Source organism: Amblyomma americanum, chromosome 2 (assembly GCF_052857255.1).
Source record: "Amblyomma americanum isolate KBUSLIRL-KWMA chromosome 2, ASM5285725v1, whole genome shotgun sequence".
NCBI classification, from domain to species: domain Eukaryota; kingdom Metazoa; phylum Arthropoda; class Arachnida; order Ixodida; family Ixodidae; genus Amblyomma; species Amblyomma americanum.
The window spans coordinates 68,296,039-68,319,457 of NC_135498.1; the positions used below are offsets into that span (position 1 = coordinate 68,296,039).

Genomic DNA, 23,419 nt, shown 5'->3' on the forward strand with positions numbered 1-23,419 from the left:
TCTCTTCAACACAATGGCAAGACGGGCGAGTTGGTGATACATACTTAAGGGAAAATAGCGCAAAAGACGGGGCAAGTGAAAAAAACAACAGGACCAGCGCTAATATTTCTTCACTTGTCCCCGTCTTTTGTGCTGTTTTCCCTTAAATGTCTCTTCCTAATCTCTAGTAAGAGTCGGCTGAGTTTCCATCTCTTCACTGACTAAGTTTGGCTGCTCTCGCATTCGTTCTTTGACGAAATTATGTAGTGCAAATTTGGCTGTATTGAGCTCTTTTACATTTTTTTGCCTGTTCGCTATAATGAGGTTTGACTAATTTATTCCTTGTTATTTCGTTATTGGTGCCTCTAGATGTTATCTCTAGATGGGTCAGTTATGAGCCCCTTATGAATATGTTTCCTTGCGGTGGTCGTGTGCACTTTTGGCTGAAACTGGCATTTGTGTAACTGCAGTCCACATTTGGAAACTTTTAGTTATTGTTTGCTTGCATATGGTTACAGCTCCATGCCAATATCATTATGCACCTTTCTCTTCAAGCTGTACATTTCATCTGGTCACTATGATAAGTGCTATGAGTGCTGTGATGGGTGCTATCTCATTTATGTTTATTGTTGGAATCAATGCTATATGTTGCATTGGAGCACTCGGTATAGTAGGTACACCATTGCTTTCAATGGTGCACTTTCATTCTCTTTTTTTTCTTCTTTTTCTTTTAGGCGAACCTGCACCTGTGCCTCCTTCAGAATGTGATTTTGCCATTACTTGCAATGAATCTCAGACATTGTTGCCTGTTGCATCAGGTGCGTCTATCTTGGACACAACTCTGCCAGCTAAAGGGAACGATCCTCCTTCAAGTAATCAGCCATTGCTCAGCCCTGATAGCACATCCCAAGTACAAATACCCACCACAGAAAATTCGTTACAGTTGCCATGCATCGCAGGTACACTGCAGTCTCAGGGGAGCACTCAGCTTTCTAAAGCACAGACAAGTTGCGGCACACAAGGCCTGGAGCAGACCACAAAATCCATGAACATTCTAACCGTCAACGAGGCGAGTGAGAAGTTGGGTCTACGGCCGTCCAACATAACTAGAAACCAAGTAGCGGGCCGGTCTTTGGAGGATGGTCTGGCCAGGAACAATGCCCTCAACGTGCCAGCCTCCAAAGCGGCAAGTCACAGCTACTCGGGAGAACGGTCGAGAAATTCGGAAGCACTGAAGGACAACAGCCGCAAGAGCATCGCCAGTCCGAAGAAGCCCGTGAAACGGTCGCTCTCTTCTCAGGCAGCCGAGGCGTTCCGTGAACTCGACAACATGTCCAAGCAGCTAGCCAAGCCGAGCCACCTACCTGAAGCGTGCATCCGGCTTTGGGCTGCGGAAATTGTGATGGCCCTCGGCCACTTGCATCGCTTGGGGATTGTTCGGCAGGACCTCTGTCCACACGATGTACTTCTAGGAGAAGGAGGTGAGTCGCTTATGTGTCAATATACCGGGTGTTTCAGCGAACGGTTTCAAAAATTTTCAAAAATAGGCACTTTAGAGTAAAAATATGGCGTTTTCAGCATAGTATTATCAGTTCTGGCAGACACCAGAAAACCGATGAATAATCTTAAGTAGTAAGCTGGTTAACTAATTTTTAATAATTAACCTTTTAACTAGCAGAGCTAGGTGCCCAGTTGCAATTAGAGATTTGTAGCCAGTCGTTAGTAATAGCCCTATCAGCTTTTAGAATTTAGAAAACGCGATTGCCCTTAGCTCTGTGCTTGGGCAAAATCTGGCTTTTTCGACTAGTTACGTGCACTGGAGGGGTAGCTTTGCCTGCTTTCAAGAGCTCATGCATTTTCGCACGATGCAGCCAAATTTTGTGAAGCCGCAGCGGTGAGGATAATCATGTTTTCGAAATGCTAAAAACTGGTATGGCTATTACTAACGACCAGCTACAAATCTCTAATTGCAACTAGGTGCCTAACTCTACTAGTTAAAAAGTTATTAGAAATTAATTAACCAGCTTACTTAAGACGATTCACCTGTTTTCTGGTGTCTGCCAACACTGGTAATACTATGCCGCAAAAGCCATATTTTTACCATAAAAATCCTATTTTTGAAAATTTTTTAAAGTGCTCGCTGAAACACCCAGTATAACCATCTTTTGACTTGCCTGTGTGTGCCTTGCTGCACTCATGGAGATGTGAACTGCAATTATTTACTTTTTCCCCTTTGTGGACTCTACCCCAATCATCATAGTGCATACTGAGCATACACATTTTCTTGTCCGCTGACGAAAAATTTGAATATTATGCTTTTTAACCTATTAGTTAGTACTAATTTGTGGCGATGGCTTTCTGATGCTGTCACTACTTGCAGGACCAAATAAAGTTTTCCATCCATCCATCCCCCTGTGTGATGCCTTTCTGGGCCTTTAGAATAACAAAATGAAATCAAGTCAGATCAGATCAAAATTTAAGTTCATTTGTAAGAAAAAATGATGAACACATTGGACGAACACCCTTTTCTGCTTGTTTGCTGTGAATCGTAAAGAATTATTTGGCTGGCATTGCTGGTGTGTGTGAAATAATTAATGCACGCAGTACACTGGCATTGACGAACAGTGCTCACCGTTTCACCTCTCCAGTTAAATTAAGAAAGAGCTGAAATCCTCCAAACTGACTTTAAGTACTTTCTTCTTTTCCATTTGCTCCTGAACAGGACATGTGGTGCTCACATACTGCTGTGCTTTCAACTCTGTCGACCATTCACCTAGTCAGTTTGCACGGGAAAATCAGTATTGTGCTCCAGGTAAGCTGCGCAGCACCTTTGCCTGTGCCAGACTCTTTTGTTTAGAATTCTATACTCTGTATAAACAGACCTTTGTTGATCTTTCTTCCATTAATTTAGTGTTGATATACCCTAGTGAGCTTCTGGTCACTTTCCCTCACTAAAAATTTTTAAATATTTTCGTTACATGTGTATTGCTGAAGTAGTTTTTTAGACTTCTTGCTTTTTGATTAGAGCTGTGGCTGCTTTGTCAGTCAGCCGAGAAAGCTTTGTTTTTATCCTGCTTTCAGTTTCTAAGCACACACCTTTTCTTGTAACAGGGCACGGCTTTGTGCATAAGAAGGTGGTATTTCATATTATATAGTACTTACATTGTTGGATAATTAGGGAGCAGCATGAATCTTTTTGAAACCTAATGTCTTGCAGTATACATGTTTCTCTCATTTGTCTGTCATCATTCTGTGTCAAAACAAGCTTAACAGCGTTCGTTTGATCGTGTTGGTTGTACATCTTTTATCTGGAAATGCTGCAGAAATCAACAACTTGGGTCCAGTGACTCCAGCATGCGACTGGTGGAGTCTTGGAGCACTCCTCTACGAGCTTTTTGCCGAAGCTGTAAGTGTAGACAGCATGGTTCCCAGCATGCCATTGGTAAATCAAGCTGTTGTGGGGCTAAAACCATTTTCTCCATGCGGTTCCTTTCAGCTGAGCTTTTAATTCTCTTCATGCTTCAGCAAAACTACAACCCTACTCAGAGTAAAGCAATTTCTGTGTAATGTTTTACCTCTGCGGTTCCATCTTTCAGAAGCATCTGTTGTGAAAAGGCTGAAGGAGATGTAGGTTTCTGTATGGAAATTCAGCACCAATTTTGCGGCTTTAGATAACCAAGTATTGAATTGAGAAGGACACTGAAAATTTGAAACCAAAAAATGAAGTCAGCCAGGCTAACTGGGCCAGAAACTTCACTTTTTCCTGCAATGATATTGATTTTTGTGAGGTCATGTGGAATGCTAAGCAATGCAATGAGACAAGGTCTGACACTGAAGGAATCTGCGCTGTTATGTGTTCATTGGAATGAGACTATTAGTTCAGCAATGTTCAAAGCTATGCTAAAGGCCCATATCATCATAATAGAGTTCAGTCATCTGTAATTGTTATGCAGTTAATGCTTGAAGTAATTGGCTGGTCTTATTCTGCTAGAAAACCCTACAAACGTGAAGGGAAGGAATTTATGCTGAAATGAAACCTAACGTGCTTTTTTTACAATCAATGATTTACTTGGTGTTCTGTACCTGTGACTTCACAGAAAGTTCTCAGAACCTCGGCCAAACACGGCTAGTCTCCAATAACCATGTAATAATGCCACTGTAAATGAAAACCGTGCATCGTTGGTCATGGTGGAATTTAATGATTGAGCTCTCAATTTCAAAACTGTTGTGCTACCATTTCAGCCACGAGCCCACACTGGTAGCTTGGGCTTGGAGTAGCTGTTACTGCCAGTTTTTGCTTGTGATATATATCGAGAAAAGAAAACTTTGCAGTGTGAAAGGTGGAAATAATGACATTTTCTCATTGCAGTGGTAATGATGAATGCTAATTGTGAATAGTGGGGTGCTTCAGATACACCTGCAGTAGGAGACGAAAATCTAAACAACGAGCAGTCGCAACAAATTATGATAGAAATTTTATGTTAGTTCTCCTGTAGGCTACAGGATAGTCGAAGTTTTTGTCAATCTAGGAGCTTCATCTTCATCCTTGGTGCTCATTTGTATGGACCTACAACCTAAATATAAAGAGAGGTGTCAAAGATTAGCTAAAAGCTTCCAGGACAGTTATCACGGCATAGCAGAAGATTAAGTGGCAGCTGTTTGTGGTGGTGAATACTGCTGCGAGCTACTGGGTGCAGTGTATACGAAAACAAAGCCTGGTGTGTGCATGGGTGCAACCATCATGAGAGAGCACAACATCTTCTGTCTTGCGCATTTTCCCAGTGTTTATTACAACCCGCCCAGTCAGTACTAGCTACATTTTCTATGTTACAAATATAATTTATTTATTATTGACTTCTTCTCTGGTAGAGTGCACGCAGTGGCTGTGCTTGGGCCACTTGGAGCGGCACATTGCAATGATGTTATGCATGACATGCACGAGATGAGAACGGGGGTCAAGCGTGTTTTAAAGTTTTAACACGTTCAAACTAGAATTTCGCTGTCAAGAGCGGCAATCTACTTTTCAAGTGAGAATAACCTTGGCTCCATTTTATAGATAGCAGTCAATGCTGCCAAAGCTAGTGCGCCTGTTCGCGCAGGCTAAGTAAGCACACAAAAAGTGCTTCGCCATACAACTAAAGTGATCACAGGCATATATCGATGCAACAGATCTCGAGTACCTTGACTGGCAACCTCCTGCACTTTGTATTACCTCTTGCCAGATTTTGGTCCTGCGACTCATTGAGACTTACAAGAAGAAGTAAGAATGATATGTGGTGGTGTGATACGCGGCTGGTAGGGCGAATCACTCTGACTCCATCCGTGCCTAAAAGGTAGTTCGCACTCGTGCCAGAGGGTGCGAATGCTGAGTACCTTACAGCTTTGACCGTGGTTCCCAATACTAGCACTTCGTTTTATACCGCTCTTTGTTTTCATTCAAACACTCACTGAAGCTTCGAGAAGTGCGAATGACACATGGCGGAGTAGGTAATATGGTTTTGTGGGCGCACTATTTCCGCAGCCTCCACAGCGTTGACTGCTATGTATGAGGTTGAGTATGCATCAAAATAAGGAAGTAATGGAATTATTGTTTTTATTATTGAGAATGCGCAAAGGATACATCATACGTGTTGTACCCATGTGTTGTACCGGTGTTGTACCCTTGGATACATCCTTGGGTACATCATAAAACTTGGATAACTTTACCTCCAAAAAAACTTTACCTCCTCATGCATGGCATTGCTCAGTAGTTGCGCTTGTAGTCATAGCTCAGTAGCATTATTAGTTATAGCCGGAGTTTTCAGAAGCTTTGAATAATCAGTCATTGAACTGGATAGGAAGTTGTCTTATCAGTGTACCTCAGATTTTGGTATTCGTAATGTATGTAGTATAGTGATGAGCCGTTTGGTTAGTCCGACCATAAGAATCACTTGCGACCTGCTTTTCTGTATCATGCTAACTGTTCTTTCTTCTTTGTCACTTTAGCCCCTCATTCTGTCCCATCCTGGGGGCATCACACCGACCACTCGCCTCCACATTCCTGCCCACGTTTCAGCTGCAGCAGCAGACCTACTGGATAAGGTGACAAGTCCACTTAATTCCCCTCCGATTCTAAAAGCAGATGCATAGATGTCTAGCATGAAAGCCTGTAAAGTCATGTGGTGCTATTTTCAGCACGGTTTCTTAAAGCTGACCTGTCATACACTCTTCAAAGCTAAATCAGATTGTGTTTTAATCAGTTGCTCTTGTTTGTGTACACTTAAAAGCATCAGCATGCGTTTACCGTCACAACAGCTTTCTTTGAATATTTCATCTTGGGCATTCATTTAGTGCAAGAAGGTCTGACATGAAATTTTAGTATTGGTATGCTTGTTCTGTGGGGTGCTTAATGCTGTGAGCTTGTACGTGCATATTAGCTTTTTTTCTGCATAGCGCCCAGTGCAAAGTGTTTAAAGCTCAGCTTCTATTCACGTGCCAGTGCAAAGTACATTCCGTTGTATGACTATAGCTTGTTTGAGGCTTCTATTTGAGACTACCTCTCTTGATTTTAAAGAAAGGAATTGTTTTGCTTGCTAACTTTTTGTAACTAACAACTTGTTCTTCATGTTCTGTTTTTTTTTTTTCCACAGCTTTTAGCCTATTACGCCCATCAGCGTCTCGGTTATGGCCCCACGGGCACCGAAGATGTCAAGTGCCACCCATTCTTCGCCACAATCGATTGGACAAAGATGAGTCGATCTAGGTGAACCATGTAGCTCCTAAATGTTAATACCTGTGATTTGCACACCTCTCATCGTGCCGTTCGGGCCACACATGCTTTTATCAAGTCTGTAGAGTGTACAGTAGACCCGCAATCACTGTCACCTTATCAAGCCTGCCAAAATCATTTTATTTTTATGCATCCATGCCACAGTTTGATGCACGCAGTTTGATGAATTCTCTTTAACAGGTCATTGTTGTCACAAATGTCAGTCGCCAAGTTCGCTGCTAATGTCATTGTGTGTTCTGTTTTATCATCGAATACTTTCAGCTGGGCTCATTGTCTTTGCCACTGTAATATGTATATGCGGAGCAGATATCAAAATCTTTCTTTTGTACGTGAAGTGAGACAAGGAAAGTTATTGTGTGTTGTGTGTGTAATCACATCTGATTCGTTCCAGGCGGACAAAAATTTTTTACTTGTTTTGTGTGGGTCTGTATGGAAACAGGCTATTACTGTATTACATTTCTGTTTGTTATTAGCTAAGATGTAAAAATTCAGTATTGTGCTTCTTTATGTGATACCGGTGTTTTTTATTTTGTCATCCTCACATTCTTTTGCTCATTGTAAACGATGGTGGATGGAAAACTTCTTAAAAACTACAGTATATTCGAACAATTATTGTATTTAACAATTTACAGACGCTGGTCTGGCTAAAGTAGTGGACAGAAGTTTCTACTCAAGTAATAGTTCTTTGAATAAGGTTGTGCAAGCCACTGCTGTTTTGTGATCAGTTCAGCGGTAAATTAAAAAAATAAATATGACATTCTTCTTGCTTTAAGTTGTGGATGTATGGGGATGATTGAGGTTGTTAGTTTTTAGCATGGTTTGTGAAAGAACTATATTCTGTATAGTATCATATAAACCTGCGCAATGGCTGCACTTTTTAACTTTTATTTTTCAGGGTTTTGTGTGCAAAGTTAGGGTTTGGTTTTTAGAGAGCTATCAGTTCAGATATTTCCTTCTTTTTTAGCTGATGAATTCTTTGTGAAAGTTACCACATATTGTTTACAAAATGGCACACCTCCATTTATTGCATTGTGAGGATCAAGTGAATGGCATCCGCCTTTGGTCATACCCTTTTTGCCACTTATTGAGACAATCCCATTTCAGAGCCAGTTGTCTTCTATGACGTCCAATTCAAACACTCATTTGCGTAACCATGAAGGTGCTCTTCACACTCCTCTAAAAAAAACACACCGCATGATTGAAAAACCCAGTGCACAAATTCACAGGAAATGTCCTTTTTAGCCACCCAGTTGATGCCACTTGGTAAGCAGCTGGCGTCATCCAGTGAACATGCGTGTTGCAAGCATGAACTTGGATGGTTGGTTTAGAGAAATGTTACTGGCTGCGGCATATCGGTAATCCCACAGGGTGTCATTGCCTAGTTTTGTCCCCAAAGCAGGAGCTTGTTCTGGTGAACTCATTGTTGCATGTTCCCAAGAACTCTCTACAGTAAGGAAGGATTGAACATCAAGATCCTGTCTGCTGCTGACACAGACATGGTAGTGAGCCTTGCACTGGGTGGGATGTCAGGCCTCCACTTTTTTTTGCAGTTGGGCAGTGACACACTCGAGAAACTGCTTTGCAGGTAGGCGCTTTCTTTTTAGGCACAACATATGAGTAAAGAACAGTCGAGGACCGAAAATTCGGACCCCTGATTTTTCGGACATGCTTGATTATTTGGACTATTTTGCAGCACCATGACATGGCCCATAGAGCCAGTGTACAAGAGCGGCTGATATCCCAGATGTACCGCAGCTGACTGCTCGATTTTTTGGACCTTGTTCGTGGTCACCGCCAATGCCCAAGCCGTCATTAAAAGTGTACAGCGGAACCTCATTAATTAAAACTGCAAGGTAGATCGAAAACTTGATAAAACAAACAAAATTCAAGCCAAAAGGAGCCTCACAAATGGCAGAACTGATATTCTTCATGAGTCGGCGCATTGCACCCGCGTGGTTTCGAATTCGTACCGTTCCTGGACGTCGTCCGCCGCTCAAACTTAAACACTAGTCACAGTTCACAGAACTCATCTATCCAGTCCCGATTATGGGAAGAGGTAGCAGCGAACGTGGGAGGCGTACGGCTTCACAGAGATGGCGAGCGCAGAAGAAAATGATGGTGCATTTCAAAGCGAGGTCAGCGTACCTGTGAAAAATGCTCCGCAGCCCTGACCTTTCTATTGTAAAACCATCCACTGCTACCGTTTCGATGACAGGCAAGATGCATATCATTATATGCAAGCCACCGCAGAGTGCATGTCTCCAGTTGCGGTGCCGATTTTGGCTCTAGTTGCTAGGCCTAATTATGAAGGCCAATGCCTGCGGAGCGCTTGGCACAGCCGTTTGTCAGTTCTTGTGTTTCCCCATCTTAGCCTTCTTGTCACTCAGGACCCTTTGTACTGCAGGTGCAGTGCAGTTCCTGCAGCGATGGGTACGCTTTCGTGTCTAGGCAGTGTTGCGAAGACAGCACAGACATTGTATGCCGAGCTCGTGAGAGTGCGACCGCTTTCACGAGGACCGTCGTCTGTGTGTGCGACGCGTGGCAAGGTTTAGTCATGAGGAGCTTCAGAAGTACACGTAACTACTGACTGCATCCTCCGGTGTATTGGGAATTTTCAGTGAAATTTGATTTTTCTGACTGCCCGGTTTCTCGGAAAATATCGCGGTCCCTAGAGAGTCCGAAAAACCATTCGTCGACTATATATATTTGCTCATCTGCTGTAATGCAACACATCTGTTTTTATGGTAATCAAGGCCTTCTCATTTATGTTTTATGTCACATCCTCGGGCATATCAAAACAAGGCAATATTTGGTCAGCGTTATTTATTTCTCACAGTGCATGTGCATGCTCGGTGCACTGTGTGATGGCAAACCTTTGCAGGAAAGAAGCTTGTCTTCATGTTCTTCCTTTGGACAATGACAGTGGCTATTGATGAAATGGCAGGTCCTTTTACTTTTTAGATGGCAGTCCATCTGTCGCTCTTTGGGATTTGTGTCTTGGACCATGGTAATGTGTTTCCTTCTTAAAGTAGCGGGAATGTTCAGGTATGCTTCTTCATTAACACACATCGCTCTGTCAGATATCAGAGGGGCAACTCTTCCACCTCGGGAAATTTGTATCCAGTTTTCTTGAGCACACAAATGTGATGTGGACCCTTTATCTGTGTAGAATTTCTCTGGCTGCTTCCTTGCTGGCCTCTTCAGCATCAGCAAAAACCTGCATGGTTCCTCATGACAGATGGAACTGGTAGGGATGAAATACCCCAATGCCTGACTGTGGCTACAGCTTGACATGGCTAAGCTGGACTTGTTGCTTGCTTCACAGGAAGGTGGCACTTTCCACTTCCCCATGTTAGGTTTATGTGTAGGTTAAATTTTTAAACATCCCTTGTTTTAACTTTTCATTCAGGATTTGGTGTGCAGCTGTTGCATGTCTGTACAGTATAGATGATGCTTAATTGACAAAGATCTGGCTGTTTATGGTTGTATATTTATGTTTATTCGTTCAAGGAAACTTAAGTATTTTAGGTTTCAAGCTGCTTGGAGGAGAGAAATCTTTGAAGACGTTTTCTTCAAGTTGCATTTGCAACATATTTTTGTTTCATGCAATTATATTAAGTGCTGAGCAGGTCTTTTGGTACTTTTGTACTGGTCATGAAACTATTGCTTAGCTTTATGGGCGAGCATTGTACGTCACTTAGAATAGCAACCACACTGTAGGGCTGTGTCAACTGGTGAGCATAACCGTCTAGCATTACACGCGACAGTTCAGCATTATTCGCACAAAAATTGCGCACAGTTCTGGACATGGCCTAATGAGCATGAACTTCTTTGCTGTCCTGCAGAACCTGCAGAAACACATTGCAAAAACATGGAGTTTATGTCTAAGTTATATTTCTCTGCGTGCAAACTAATATATGCACTGTGTAATTGAATTCCACTGCTTGTTCAACATTAATTATGAAACCTTTTTCTTTGTGACACTGCCACCATGGCATATACAAAAGATGTGTCATGGGGGAAGCTGAGTGGACGGTGGGCTTGCTACTTCTGATAAACACTGGTGCCACTTGTAGTGGCTGGTTCTGTCCCATAATGAAACATGTTGGGAAGTTTCATGACCAGTAAATGAACATATATATCAAAGGATTCTGGCAGTAGAATACTGCACAGAGTTGATTTTTGTATCATTATTTTGTACAAGGGCACTGACATGCATCATTACACGAAGAATGCTGTGTTCACCAGTATATTTTCATGACGTCTGTGTGTTGTGTCCAGTGGCTTTCTTTCTTTTTTCTTTTTTTTTTTCGCCTGTGGCTGTGGCTGTGTGTGAGGAGAAATACCATACTGTGGTCCGACATACTTTTAGTTATTGGGTTTTAAATCATTCACGCACTGTGCACTTTGGTGGAAGGAAAAACAGTCGCCTTCCTTGCACTTGTTGCTTGTTTTCTGGTGGTCGTGTTTTTGCTGTGACCAACTTTTCATCCTGGTAAAGTTTCACGTCTTAAGAAGTCGAATTGCAATTGTAATTGAAGAAGTACATAAATACAATGAAGAAGGAAAATTTGGCAGGAGAGGTTAAAGTGATTATAGATTTATTATAACACAACAGAGAGGCTGTGCTTGGAAAGCTGGCATCCCCTTTGTACACTTATCTTGTGACCTAAACTGTACCAGAGACACTTCAGAATGCTTTTTATAATGGTGATTCACTAAAAACATGACCTCAACAGTGGAAAGGTTTCTGTTCATTTCTTACGAGGCAATTAGCCGAGGTAAATGCAAATGGGATGAGTATCATGTTTGACTTCGACCAGGCAAGGATTTGGCAGGCTTTCAGAAGGAGGAGGAGGAGGAGGGACTTAATGGGACAGGAGAGGTCTGCCTGGTTGTCAGCCTGGCATGCTACTCCAGGTGAGGGTGAAAGAAGATAAGATTAGAGAAGTCAGATTAGAGAAGGGGTTCTGTCAAAGCGCTTATGCCATCAACTAGACTATGGGAAGATGTGTGGAATAATCTGTCCCCCTGTGTATGCAATGAATAAATTATGAAGAAGTGTTTGATTAAGCAGAAACATTAGCAGTAATACACCCACTGTGTCATACATAAATATGCTGGGAAATATGGCTGGATCTTGTTAATTCAAACTTTAGATTTATTTTAACTTGCACGTTGGCACTGTCAACGCCATGTACAAATTCTTTTTAAGTTAAAGTTTTGGTCCCCTTCGTGTTCGAATTAGAGATGCGACTATCTGCAGAGGCTGCATGGTGACAGAATCCCTCTATAAGATGAGTGAAAAAGTAATAGAACTTCAAGCAGGGAGACACAATCTCTCTGTGTATAGGTACTCCGTGACTGCAAGTAGTGTTCCAACGTTAGATTTGGAAGAACTAGGAGTTGCTGGTGGACACCTCAGCGATCTTAGATGTGCTGATGGTGTTGTGGCAAGTAATTAGACAGTAAATTACCTTGAACAACTAGCGACCTGAACGACAAAATAATACGATGAAAGCAAAAGTAAAGCGCTGCATTTTTTGGCTGAGAAGCAACAGTTCACAGCAGGTAAGGGGGTACTGGAAGTAGTGAGTGAACGCATTCCTCTAGCAGTCGCAACATATTTGGGCCATGGGGTAGAAAGTAGCAGATAAATAAAAATATGTTGTGGTGTATTTTAAAGACGCTTCCAAGTTCACTGATAGATAGTAGCTAACTGATGGCCATCGAAGGGAAGAGATTGCCACCAATTTATCCTGCAAGTGCTCACTGATGGAGCCAAAGCTTGGAGGCTATCAAAAAGCTTAAATTTACCCAAAACATAGAGCAGCGAATGATGGGAGAGGGGGGGGAACCTTTGGTGTAAAATTTGGGAATAGAAGGAGAGCTGCAAGTGTTAGGAACCAAATGTAAGTTGATGAAAGCGTAGCTCAAGGAAAAAAAATTTGCTAAGATAAGGGCCAATGGATGGCTTGCACAAAGCAGGGGTAATTGAATGTTGCTGCCTTTACTGCTGACCTTTGTCCTGCAGTAGGCTTAACTTGGCTGATGATGGCAATGATTTTGTGATGAAGCATTTAGTTGCTGTTTTCAAGAAAATGCAGGCATTTTGAAATGCGCTTAATCTTCTGTTTTGCTAATGCTTACAAAGGGAAACAGTGTGAAGCTTCTGTCTGCGTGTGCCCCCGCCGGTACATTGTTCTCATGCTATGTTATCTGCTCATCTGCTCCATTTCTTCCAAGCAGGTAAACAGTTCCTTTTTCTGAACTTGGGCTTGCAAACTTTGCTGTGCATTTCCACAAAAGTAAGATATTTTTGCAGGTTGCTGTTTCTTTCTAGCACATGTGGTGATTGGTGCAGCCTTTCTGGCATGTCAGTGTTCTGTTGTAGCCGCAGTGGTGGCACATTTTGAAATGGGTGCTGCTTGGAGCTGGCGACAAGAGCATACGGGGCATCTTATTCAGATGAATGAAGCAAAATATAAACCTTGTGGGTGTGCATAGTCATTCATTGTCGACCAAATCAGCCTGAACAAAGTCATTACTACGAAACGTCTTTTTAGTGTTTCGTAGAAACGAAACACACAAAATGATATCACTAACCCAGTGTAAGCCTGTAAATTATGAAAGTTTAAGGCAGCTTTGTGATACTGGGCAGCACCCAATTCATGTTGAGTGTCAGTCACTTGAATGAATGCACAAAAATTACATTTTGAATATTACGTACAGGGTGGTCCACTCTTAGGGGGAACACACGAGTGTGTGCCCGCACTCTTCATAGCGCCCGTGCATTTGAGGCTGGCTTGTTCTTGATTGACAGGCTGTGGTTGGAGGCTCGACGCCTTTTATCGCTACAGTCATGACAAATGGAATATTTGTGCTCAAGCTTTGACAATCTCCGTACTGACCAGGCATTCATATGTTCTTTTACTTTCATGGCACAATTTTCTCACCATAGGCTTAGTTGCACTTGCTGTTGGTATTTTATGTACAGAATTCCAGCACTTCCGATACCTTCAACACAAGTTTCAATTTGTCCTTTGTTGTGCTGTTAAAGGCCTTGCTGCCCTAGAGACCATACTGTGGTGACTTACTTGACCTGTAGTTCGCTGAGCTGAATAGGAAGCTGCTACCCCTACCCGATGAAAAAAAAAAAAAAATCAGCATGGTGCATAGATGTGCATTTTATGCATCAAGTGCGTACTTGACACATTGCGTTGTGTATTGCTGCTTCTGCGACCACATCATTGCATGCACCTTGGCTTTTTATGAAATATAGTGAAAAGAAGTTTCAAAGTCAGCGACATCATTGTTGACTCATGTATCATGAACCACCATTCATCATTATTATCTGACCACTGCTGTGAATTTTCTTTTATGACGGTGCTACGTATGCTCATTCAAACAGTGTGCCAAATTTTTACACAGTAGCTTTATTTGCCGAGTAAAGTGATAATGGTATTTTTCCTTCATTAAACATTTTGTGTAAAATTCAGGTTTAAAAACTCCGTGTGGGCTCTCTGTTGTAGTTTTGAATAAAGTGATAAGGCTGCTTCTGCATCTTGTTAATCAGTCTTAGTTTTCAGTTTGTGGCTACTTTCATTAAATTTTCTTTTCTGGACATTTAGGGCCTTTTTCTTTGTGAGCGCAACCTCTTCTTTCACGTCCGTGCTCAACGTTATTGACACAGCACATTTTCGATATTACCATATTAATGGTGTCACTGTCATCCGCATTTTTAGCCATTTGCATTTGATTTGTGAAGGAGGCATGTAAAACAGATTTTCTCAGTTATCTTGTACCCATTATTTCAATCATGTTACATATTGTTATGCTGCATGTTTTATGTTTTTATATGCAAACAATGCGAAACCTAGATTTGTTGTCTTTTGTGATTTTCATCAAGCTTGTCATGAATGTTTATATATAGAGGTGTCTTGCTTCTCCTGCCACATGATAATGTTTCAGAGTGACATGCATATACTACAAATAGCTACTGGCTTCAATTTTCTTCAGAAACGTTGGTATCTATGATAAAAAAAAGGCAACATCACGCACTAGAAATAACATGTATATTTTGACAATATAAAACACAGTACAAACAGCAAAACTGTGCACGAGTAAATATAGCAACAATATACCGTAACCACAACTGTTCGGCTGAGTATTGCATACTGCTTGTGCCCTCTGTATAAGATCTGAACCTGTTTCCTTCATCAGGGTACATAAAGGCTTTAGAAAATTAAAATTCCTCTGTGGCTAATAACCACCAAAATTATGTATCACAAGACGATTGCAAATTATGTACACCATGTGCACCTTTCTCTAAGCGTGGTCAGGAAAAGATTTCCAATATTCGGTTCCATTTGTCTCTTGTGTCGCAAGCTACGACCATCATGGTAGGACCTCAGGTACTATCCCATCTGCAAGCCATAACTGTCTAGAGAGTCAAAATTGCCTGGAAGGCACTTGTAGGAAATTGGCTTCTAGCAGGCACATTGCACTTTGGGCACCAGGAATATAATTACTATCACCTCTGAATATTCATGCCAACACCGTGATACCACACTGAAACTTCCGCAAGTCTTTAAACATGATTGTAAGCTCGGCTGTGGCTTTGCAGGTGGTTGCGAAAACTCCAATTCATGTTGATCACAAAAGCAAAGTCTTCACACACGATTGCAAGCTCAGCTGTGGCTTTGCAGGTGGTTGGAAGAACCTCAATTCATGTTGATCACAAAAGCAAATCGCTATTCTTATTGCGCGCAATCATACATTCGAAGATGACCCAGGTCGGTACACAAAACGTTTTTCCTACGCTTGAATCACACCTTGCGAGTATATTTTCCTTGCCCTGTGCTTAACATCTTGTTGGCAGCTAAAGATCAAAGTACTGCATGCAGATCTTGTTGACTGACTAGTCAGGTGCCTTGTGATTTTTTCAAGATCACAAAAATATTCCTGGATGCTTGCCGATTCATAAACACTACAGCCTCGTTAAGCAGCTAGAGCAGGTGCATTACGTTTGCACCATCTTTTGTCATCCTAATGCTTGCAGAAAATGAGTAAGTATGGTGAAGCATTGCCTTCTATTCCCCGAAGAAAGTTTGCATGGCAGCCAAATTGGCCACCCTGGTTCACTTCATAGCAAAACCGGTTCAGAACAAAAAGTGGACGATTTTGCCCATCTGGCCATACCTTTTTGCTCCAGGGAGAGGTCTACTGTTGTGTCATCTTGGAAATTTGGCACATTAACATTGCTCTCTTTGTTGCTGCACTGGTAATTCAAGCAAACATCACGTTTATAACATGTCGCAACATTCAAGTACTGAGCATAATTATTGAAGACAGTTGAATGAATATCAGCATAAAGGGTTGTAAAAGCACATCACAATTTGAGGAGTTACGGTAATAATAAAAAAAAGGGAGCCTTAACAATGACAAAAAAACCATGCATCACCATCCAGCATATCGCTCACTTTCAGCCTTGCATAGGTGTGTACCTGATTAAGCACCTGTAATTTGACATGAAGCTCGGAGACGACATGCAGGAGTACTTTTTTTCACCGGCGACACAGTGCTGTTGCTCTGGAGAAATGGCCATTTTTCCTTTTTGCACCTACCAGTGCAAGCATAAAAACTATAGCAAGTCCGCCACATGTGTGTACATAAGGTGTGATTCACTGCTGCGCAAATTTTAACCTTGCAAGTAAGCACAGGTAGCTAACAAATTCGCACATGAAAGTTTGCCCTGCTCTGCAACAAAACGTTCAAAGCAATGGCAGAACATAACAGGTTAAGGCACCACGGCCACACAACAAGGAGAGCAATAAATACTGCCACTCAGCACTTCAACAGAAATCACAAACAGAAAGCTGCAAACAGGCGTTGCCTCGCTAGCTGTGCTGTACACAGACTTGGACGCACGCTTACAACAGGTTTCACGTATGACAGTTCTTCGTCGCGAAAGTGCCAAGTTTTGTGTAAACCTGTTAAGGAACCTCAGTCACTTGCACTTTGTGTGTGGTTTTCGTCGATGTTTGAGGGTGGCTCCTGCACGACTGTTGGTGGCAGCTCGTTGATTCCGTGGCTCTGCAGGAGGTCCCTGAGGGACGCTATTTCCTGCTCCAGGGCATTGCAGTAGTCGCGGTTCTTCAGCAGTTCTTGCATGAGCTTCTCGCGCAGTTTGCTCTCTCGCAAGAGCTGCCGCTCTGCCTGTGTCTTGACCGTGAGCACGATGCCTGCAGGAAGTGAGGAGCAAAGAACAGATTTTCAGTCGAGACCTCGCCAGGCATTTGATAGTTTTGTGAAGGCCAGAAATGAAGAAGCAGTGACCTCGACCCCATCTTTCCAACTGCTTCCTAAATGTTGCCTATACAGAGTCCGCAGAACAGAAAAGACAGAATGACTCCTCTAATACAGCCATTGAAGTTATTGTTCCTAACGGAATGAAGAGTATATATGCCACTACCAGTGTTTACATGAACCAGCAAATATGTGCTGACTTGTTTTTATGTGGTTTGAATTTCAGAATCCCTGCCTATGTCAAATAAATCTTGAAACAGCCCAAGCAGTACAGCAAGGAAGAGGCTAACTCAGCTGTTGTTTTGCTTTCTTGTCCAGTAATTTGTGCCACTTCAAGGCCTTAGAAGCATAAACCAAGCAATCTTACCAGTTGAGCTAATTTAATTGCACTGGCAGCCTGCCAGAAACAAATGTGTTAGCAAGATCAAAGTTCCTGCTCAAAGGCACAAAATAATGTTGCAGTAGCAGAGTGGTTTGGGCCAGTTGGTTGCTATCCATTATGTAGAAAAAATCCGCAGCACAAATGAAACACACTCAAGAGCAGTAACGAACAAGACAGGATGGTGCCACAAAAATGCCAATGCGACGAGAATCTACATATGAAGCTGATCACCATGAAACCTTGGCCTTGCTGGTACTTTGACGTTCTGCCTTTTATATGATGCTAAGCAGGTGCTATCACAAAATATGCGGATAAGGTGCCGACTCCCTAGCTACTTGATCCCAAACAGCACTGCAATACTTGTATACATGCATACAATGAAATGAAGATGTGTAGTCATGCCGATGAGTACCTGGCACCCTCTAGGCAAATCACTCCAATGCCTGCTCTCTCGGAACTGTGCCACACAGAATTGGCAGCTTGTCTGATCAGACCACGGATATAATAATGCATCTATCTTTCAGTTTTTGTAGTTCCTGCACTTCAACAAAATTTCTTGCATTAAGTTATAATAGCTTTAAAATAACACTTTTGCCCTGTATAGCAAAGGCCTGTCGAGGCATTCCCCAATAAGTATTCAGGCAGTCTCTAAGCAGCACGATTCATGCTGCTACAAAGCTTCCTTAGTTTCTCACATTTAAATGCCTGCTTGTTTTACCAACATATACTTAGCTGCATGACAAAGGAATAAAATATACGATCCCTTCTGCACAATGAAAACCAATGATGGTGCTGCATCTAAAAAGCTATTCTGCCAGTTGTGTCAGAATTCACATTCCTGCAAAGACTGAGCAGGTTGTAATGAGCATTACAACATCAGTTCCAGCATATTTGCTAATCATGTCCATGTTGTGCGATACCTAATTCACGCTTAGCATTACAACAAGCCTCTGTCGTGCTCATGCTTGCCGTGCTTCAGATCAGTGTTATGCAACCTGAAGAGGGCAGGCAGGTGGCACGAGTTAATGTGTTGACAGTCTTTTCATTTCCCTTTGGTGCATGTGCATAAAAGCCATGTTGCCGCCTCGGTAAAAGTCGTCGGGAGTTTGAATTTTATCCTTGTACTCTGCGTTAGTGTTTGAAATTGCTTATCACCGCAAATAGAAGTAAGAAGCTACAGTTGTGTCAGGAAAAAAAAATGCAAAGCCCCATACCATTGAGCAGGCGTGCCACTCGCCAAAGTCGCAGGACAATGATGAGACCAGCACCATTTGCGGCCGACTCGGGGTCCCTGAATGCAACATCCAGGGAGAAGGAAATGATGACCACTACGGCATCAAACACCTCCAGCTTATGGTGGAAGAAGCGGAGCCGGTACGCATACAGCTTGACAACGATTTCCACCAGGAAGAGGCTCAGGATAAAGATGCTCATCGAATGGATGATCTGTACGTACAAAAGAAAGGATTCTTGTTTACCCTAGAGCACAACATGTTTCAAAAGTCCAGATTTATTGCAACCCTGTGAGATTTCTTTCACATTTGGCCACAACCTCGATACACAGGTGAACTTGCATTGTGCCCTTAGTGAACTCATGAGTTAATCAGAACTATATCAACACAATGGTAGGTAGAATAATGCACGCAACTTAACCTTCGGGAGGACCTCATTTTCGCTTTTCTCACACATCACATGGAGCACGTGAAAAATATGTCCCACGAATAATCTTCGCAAAATGACAACTTACAGTGTGAGAAACAAACAGCTATGAGATCAGCACGCTGTTCCTATCTGCAGCTCACTTTATTTATTCATTCCTCAAAGGTCTACAAGGGACGTTACATGAGGGGTGGGCAAACAAGCAGGTATTAACATGAGTCCAGATGATCTTCGATGGCAGTTTTAAAGTGATTGAAGTTGGCGATGGTAGTGTGAAGCAAAGTGGCAACTCCCCACTTGCCAGTTCTTTTCACAAATAGAAGGTACTGTCTTTTTCTAGCAACAGCTTTTTTTGCTTCTCACAGCTGGCTGCTGAAAGGGAAGCATTTAAAGGTAATTACCTCACTCGTTGCCGAGATTACGATCTGTCTGTTTTTTTTTGTACGTCTGCTATGTCGCACTGCTATCCTCGCTGTGAAATTTCTGAAACCCAGCGACAAGCACATTTGACGGCTTTCACAAGTAAGGTTTAGTATTCACCACGTGAACGTGGCGAGTTCACAAAGAAAAACAATGTTTAGGTCTTGACTAAGGCTTCCAGACTTGGCAGATGTTTGATTTACGAGCAAAAATGTCTTCTTGAAGAAACAACAGTCATCAGTGTTTTTTTTTCCTACTGCCGAATTACTGCAAAGGTGAGTTTCATGAGAGTGCAACATGTAGCATGACCCACATACCTGCCTTGCAGTGTCATAAAGATTGCAGACCTCGCGTAAGCGGGGAGCACTGAGGGGCCTGCCACGTCTTTCATCATGAAATTTAATGATCGCAAAATATTCTTAAACTGCAACTTTAGCCGAACTGGCATAATATGGAGCTGGTGAATAGTAAGTCATTTACAGTAGATGGTGCAAGAAAGACCAATCTTAATGCACATTCAGCACAAGACTGCTCACGTTGCTTAACATGGGAGAGTTACACCTCCTTTCCTCCTGCGCAAAAAAAAAAAAATTAATTGAGCTTAAAATTTCTGTGCATCCAATGATGGTCAAATATTGGCCAAGTGGTAGTGCAGCTGAACTCATGCCAATAAGCAGTGTAGTGCGCAGTCAGAAAATTCACTAGTTCACTAGGACATTTTACAACATTATTCTGACTTTCTTGTACAAAACAAATTTTGGACAACAGTGCCAAATACAATGTAAATTCTTCAAGATGAGTAACTGTCTTACTACATGCAAGTTATTCTGCACAAATTTGAAGACACTATGTCCTCAGATTTGTGCAGGAATCAGGCTACACTCATCTTGAACAATTAAGATGCTACACCTTGGCACCAAAGAGAAAATACAATGGAGCACCATGAAAGTGTTTGCACAGAGCGCCCTGCACAGTGTTGAACTGCTTGTATTAAGAGTAACAAAGCGTTAGAAATACGGCTCTTGCATACCTTATTGTGAAGGTCTTTCCTTCCTGCCAATGCACCTGGTCCAGTACTGCTCACGTCTCTTGAGAGCGTAAAACACGCTTGGGATTTGGGTGTGCTATTTGTCATCACTATGACCACTACCAATCAACTACAATTTACCGGAATGGCTCCCACAGTGGCATTAAACAGGTTTCGGACTTCCGTCTAGGGTATGCACTAGGGATGGGTCACCTAAGCCAACCAGCGATGTTCCATTTGGGGAATTTTCTTTTTTCAGGGAATATTAGAGGAAATTTTGGTAAGAAAATAATTTTTACAGTTTCGGGGAATGTTAAGAAACAAAACTGTCTCATTTTTTCTAAACTGACCAAGTTTTCACCACACTGCAGGGAAAAGGGCCTGAGAGAGGGAATTCTGGGGCTAACTGAGGGAATTTTTTATTACAGCTTGGAACTGCACTGAAGTCAGCTGTAACCTCATTTTAATACCTCCTTTCCTTAACAGGCCTCCAGCCACCCTCATCAGTTAGCATTTACTCAGTCAGTCAGTGCTAACTTTGTAAACTTCGATTCCTCTTCAAGCACCGGGACAAATTCTCAGAAAGTTGTCAAAGGTGTCTGTGTTTGACGTCGTTTTCTTGCACATTATGGGTCTCGACCTCCAGCAGTGATCAAACAGATTGGTCATTCATTTGTGCAACCATGCACCTCTTCATTGCTCCGCTCTCTATGTCGGAACCCACTGTAATCCTCTACCTTCAGTAGCAAGCTAACAAATTTAAGAGCTGCAGGCTGACCACTCTGACCTTCTAACCTCTCCATCAGTCAGCATAGGCCAGGCCAGAACAGATTTTGCACTTTGTTGCGAACTGTCTTTTGTGCATTAAACTGTGGTGAACCACTGTATGGCAGTTATTGCAAGATATAAGGCCATGCAAGGCTGTGCTTGGATCAGAAACAAAGAAAAATTAAATAATGTACTTTTAGGTGTTAGAGCTAGACACAGTTCTTGGGTATTTCATAAAGAGGGCTCTGTGGAAAATTCCAGTAAATGAGCGTCCTTAAATTTCACCCACTTAAAATGAGTCTGCTGCATTAAACCACAAAGCAGGCTTGAAAATAACTACTCGTAGCCGGCATGGCCAGTTTGAAGTCCTAAACAGCTAGATGGCCTATCAACATGCAATAACTACATACACCGTTCTTAATAACAAATGAAAATGTGAGATTGAGCTGGTTTGTTAAATGAACTGCTGCGCAGTGGCTATAGAGGTAGCTTAAACTGCTGTTAATATGCAAGAATTAAATGAGCCATATAATTACCCTGAAAAGAAATGGAAGTTGTTAGCTGAAACACGTGCCATTTTCATCTGCATGAAAAAAGCATGAGAAAAAGCACATGAATTGCAAAGATAACCTGGTCTATCTAACTCCCTTTGTTTTGTGAGGGCTCATATATATCGGCCAAACCGGTCATTGCATTAACTACAGGCTTCGGGCGCACCGCAAAAATGTAAAAAATGCCGCCTTATTCATTGCCCTGACTGTTCTTGCCTACAGTTGTATGAAAACAGCTTAGCTGTTGCCAAAAACAAATGTCAGCTTGCCAGAGAAATCACCAAGGCTTCAGAGATTGTGACGCTTGGTGCAATATGTAAGCACCTTATCTGTTATCTCAAGGAAAGAGCACCAAGATTTACCTTCTTAGATATATATATGCTGTATTGAAGAAATTCTGCTTGCTCAGAGTGATATGCCTTGCTGTACTCAAATGTTTTTTTTTGTGTTTTTTCAGTGATGCTGGTGTGTATATAAACTATGGCATCCTGCATAAATTACTCGCCCCGAAGTCTCCACCTTTTGGCCTCATACCGTTGCGCTGGCTCACTAAGAATTACCTCAGTCACACATTAACAGAATATGCACGATGTCATCTGAAGTCTGCCATTCCTGGAGGCTGTCCTACTGCTGCTTAATGTTTTTCAGTAGCGGCTGGTATGCTTACCTTTGGTGCAATGGAGCTGTGCTCGTGAAGTTTTAGGACCTCCAGCTCCACAAGCAGTTCTGTGATGACTAGAAGGCAGTCAAGAACTACCAGGACCACAATGGCAATCTGCAAGATATGTGGGTCACGGCGCACGCAATTGTTTACAAGATGAACAGTACTCGCGCAGTCACCTGAAACTTGGTAGAATGCAGCAGCGCAGACAGTTTCTCGCGGAATGTGACAAGGGGCCTGATGTCGACGTCCGATTCCATGTCAACGTCGATTGAGACGAAACTGGCGCTCGGTTTGTCCCGAGTTTGTACATTCGGAGTGTCCTTTTGCGGGAAACGATCACGATCTTGCTCCCTGCGGCGACAAAGTTGGACGACGTCAAGCGTAACACAGATAACAACATGACACCTGTCAGAAAATTTCAAAAGTTAACGGACGTACGATGAAACCAGATCGCGAACTTGCAGAAATAGGAATAGTAATAAGTTTAAATATATTTCCACACGCTTTCTAACACCCGAAACAAGCCATTAGGTGAGGTGCGACATTTGCAACCCCGATTTTCGCAAAACAGAGACAGAGCTCCTGAATTAACGCTGCCAAGGCTTGAAAAGTGACTTACGCCGCTTGCTCCATGTTGCGATACCTTGCACGAACAGGACGTCCCAAGTTGGAATCCCGAAGTTTTCAAGCGCTAATCATGTGCAAACATTTCCCAAGCATTACCGCCACAGGGCCTTTTTTTATCATTGTCACCCAGATACAGAGCCACAAAGGTGCGATCAACGAACTTTCGCACTACGCCCCCCTGGCCCGATCAACTGACCAACTTCTGAGCGCGGCCCTGGCGCGGCTATTTGAGAAACATGGAGGAGGAAAACCAAAACAAAACAAA

The 23,419-nt window shown here is 42.4% G+C and overlaps 2 protein-coding genes across 4 annotated transcripts in view; one reads left to right on the top strand and one right to left on the bottom strand.

Annotated features, from left to right (window-relative positions):
- The window catches only part of LOC144121374 (ribosomal protein S6 kinase-like 1), a 38,341-nt gene extending 23,714 nt beyond the window's left edge, over positions 1-14,627 (top strand). The window contains exons 11-16 of one of the 3 annotated variants that reach the window (XM_077654568.1): positions 714-1,064; positions 1,101-1,460; positions 2,702-2,791; positions 3,303-3,385; positions 5,965-6,060; positions 6,609-11,489. In XM_077654568.1, coding sequence (XP_077510694.1) covers positions 714-1,064; positions 1,101-1,460; positions 2,702-2,791; positions 3,303-3,385; positions 5,965-6,060; positions 6,609-6,725 — 1,097 coding nt within the window. In that variant the 3' untranslated portion in view covers positions 6,726-11,489. Of the gene's footprint in view, positions 1-713; positions 1,461-2,701; positions 2,792-3,302; positions 3,386-5,964; positions 6,061-6,608 lie in introns of all 3 variants that reach the window. The other 2 variants (XM_077654567.1, XM_077654569.1) reach the window with 2 other exon arrangements.
- Positions 14,628-14,806: 179 nt separating this feature from the next.
- On the bottom strand, positions 14,807-23,406 carry LOC144121376 (voltage-gated hydrogen channel 1-like). The gene is made up of 5 exons (XM_077654571.1): positions 23,147-23,406; positions 22,704-22,878; positions 22,531-22,638; positions 18,653-18,884; positions 14,807-16,992 (listed from the first exon to the last, which is right to left on the bottom strand). The coding sequence occupies exons 1-5, from the start codon at positions 23,158-23,160 to the stop codon at positions 16,754-16,756; spliced, it is 768 nt and encodes a 255-aa protein (XP_077510697.1). The 5' UTR covers positions 23,161-23,406; the 3' UTR covers positions 14,807-16,753.
- Between the last annotated feature and the right edge of the window lie 13 nt (positions 23,407-23,419).

What these genes read in the sequence shown, in the direction of transcription:
- LOC144121376 (XM_077654571.1), bottom strand. An exon ending in ACAGCTCCATTGCACCAAAG is followed by an intron (nt 18,885 to 22,530) that starts GTAAGCATACCA and finishes TTGTACGTACAG; the next exon opens with ATCATCCATTCGATGAGCAT. An exon ending in AGTGGCACGCCTGCTCAATG is followed by an intron (nt 16,993 to 18,652) that starts GTATGGGGCTTT and finishes CACTTCCTGCAG; the next exon opens with GCATCGTGCTCACGGTCAAG.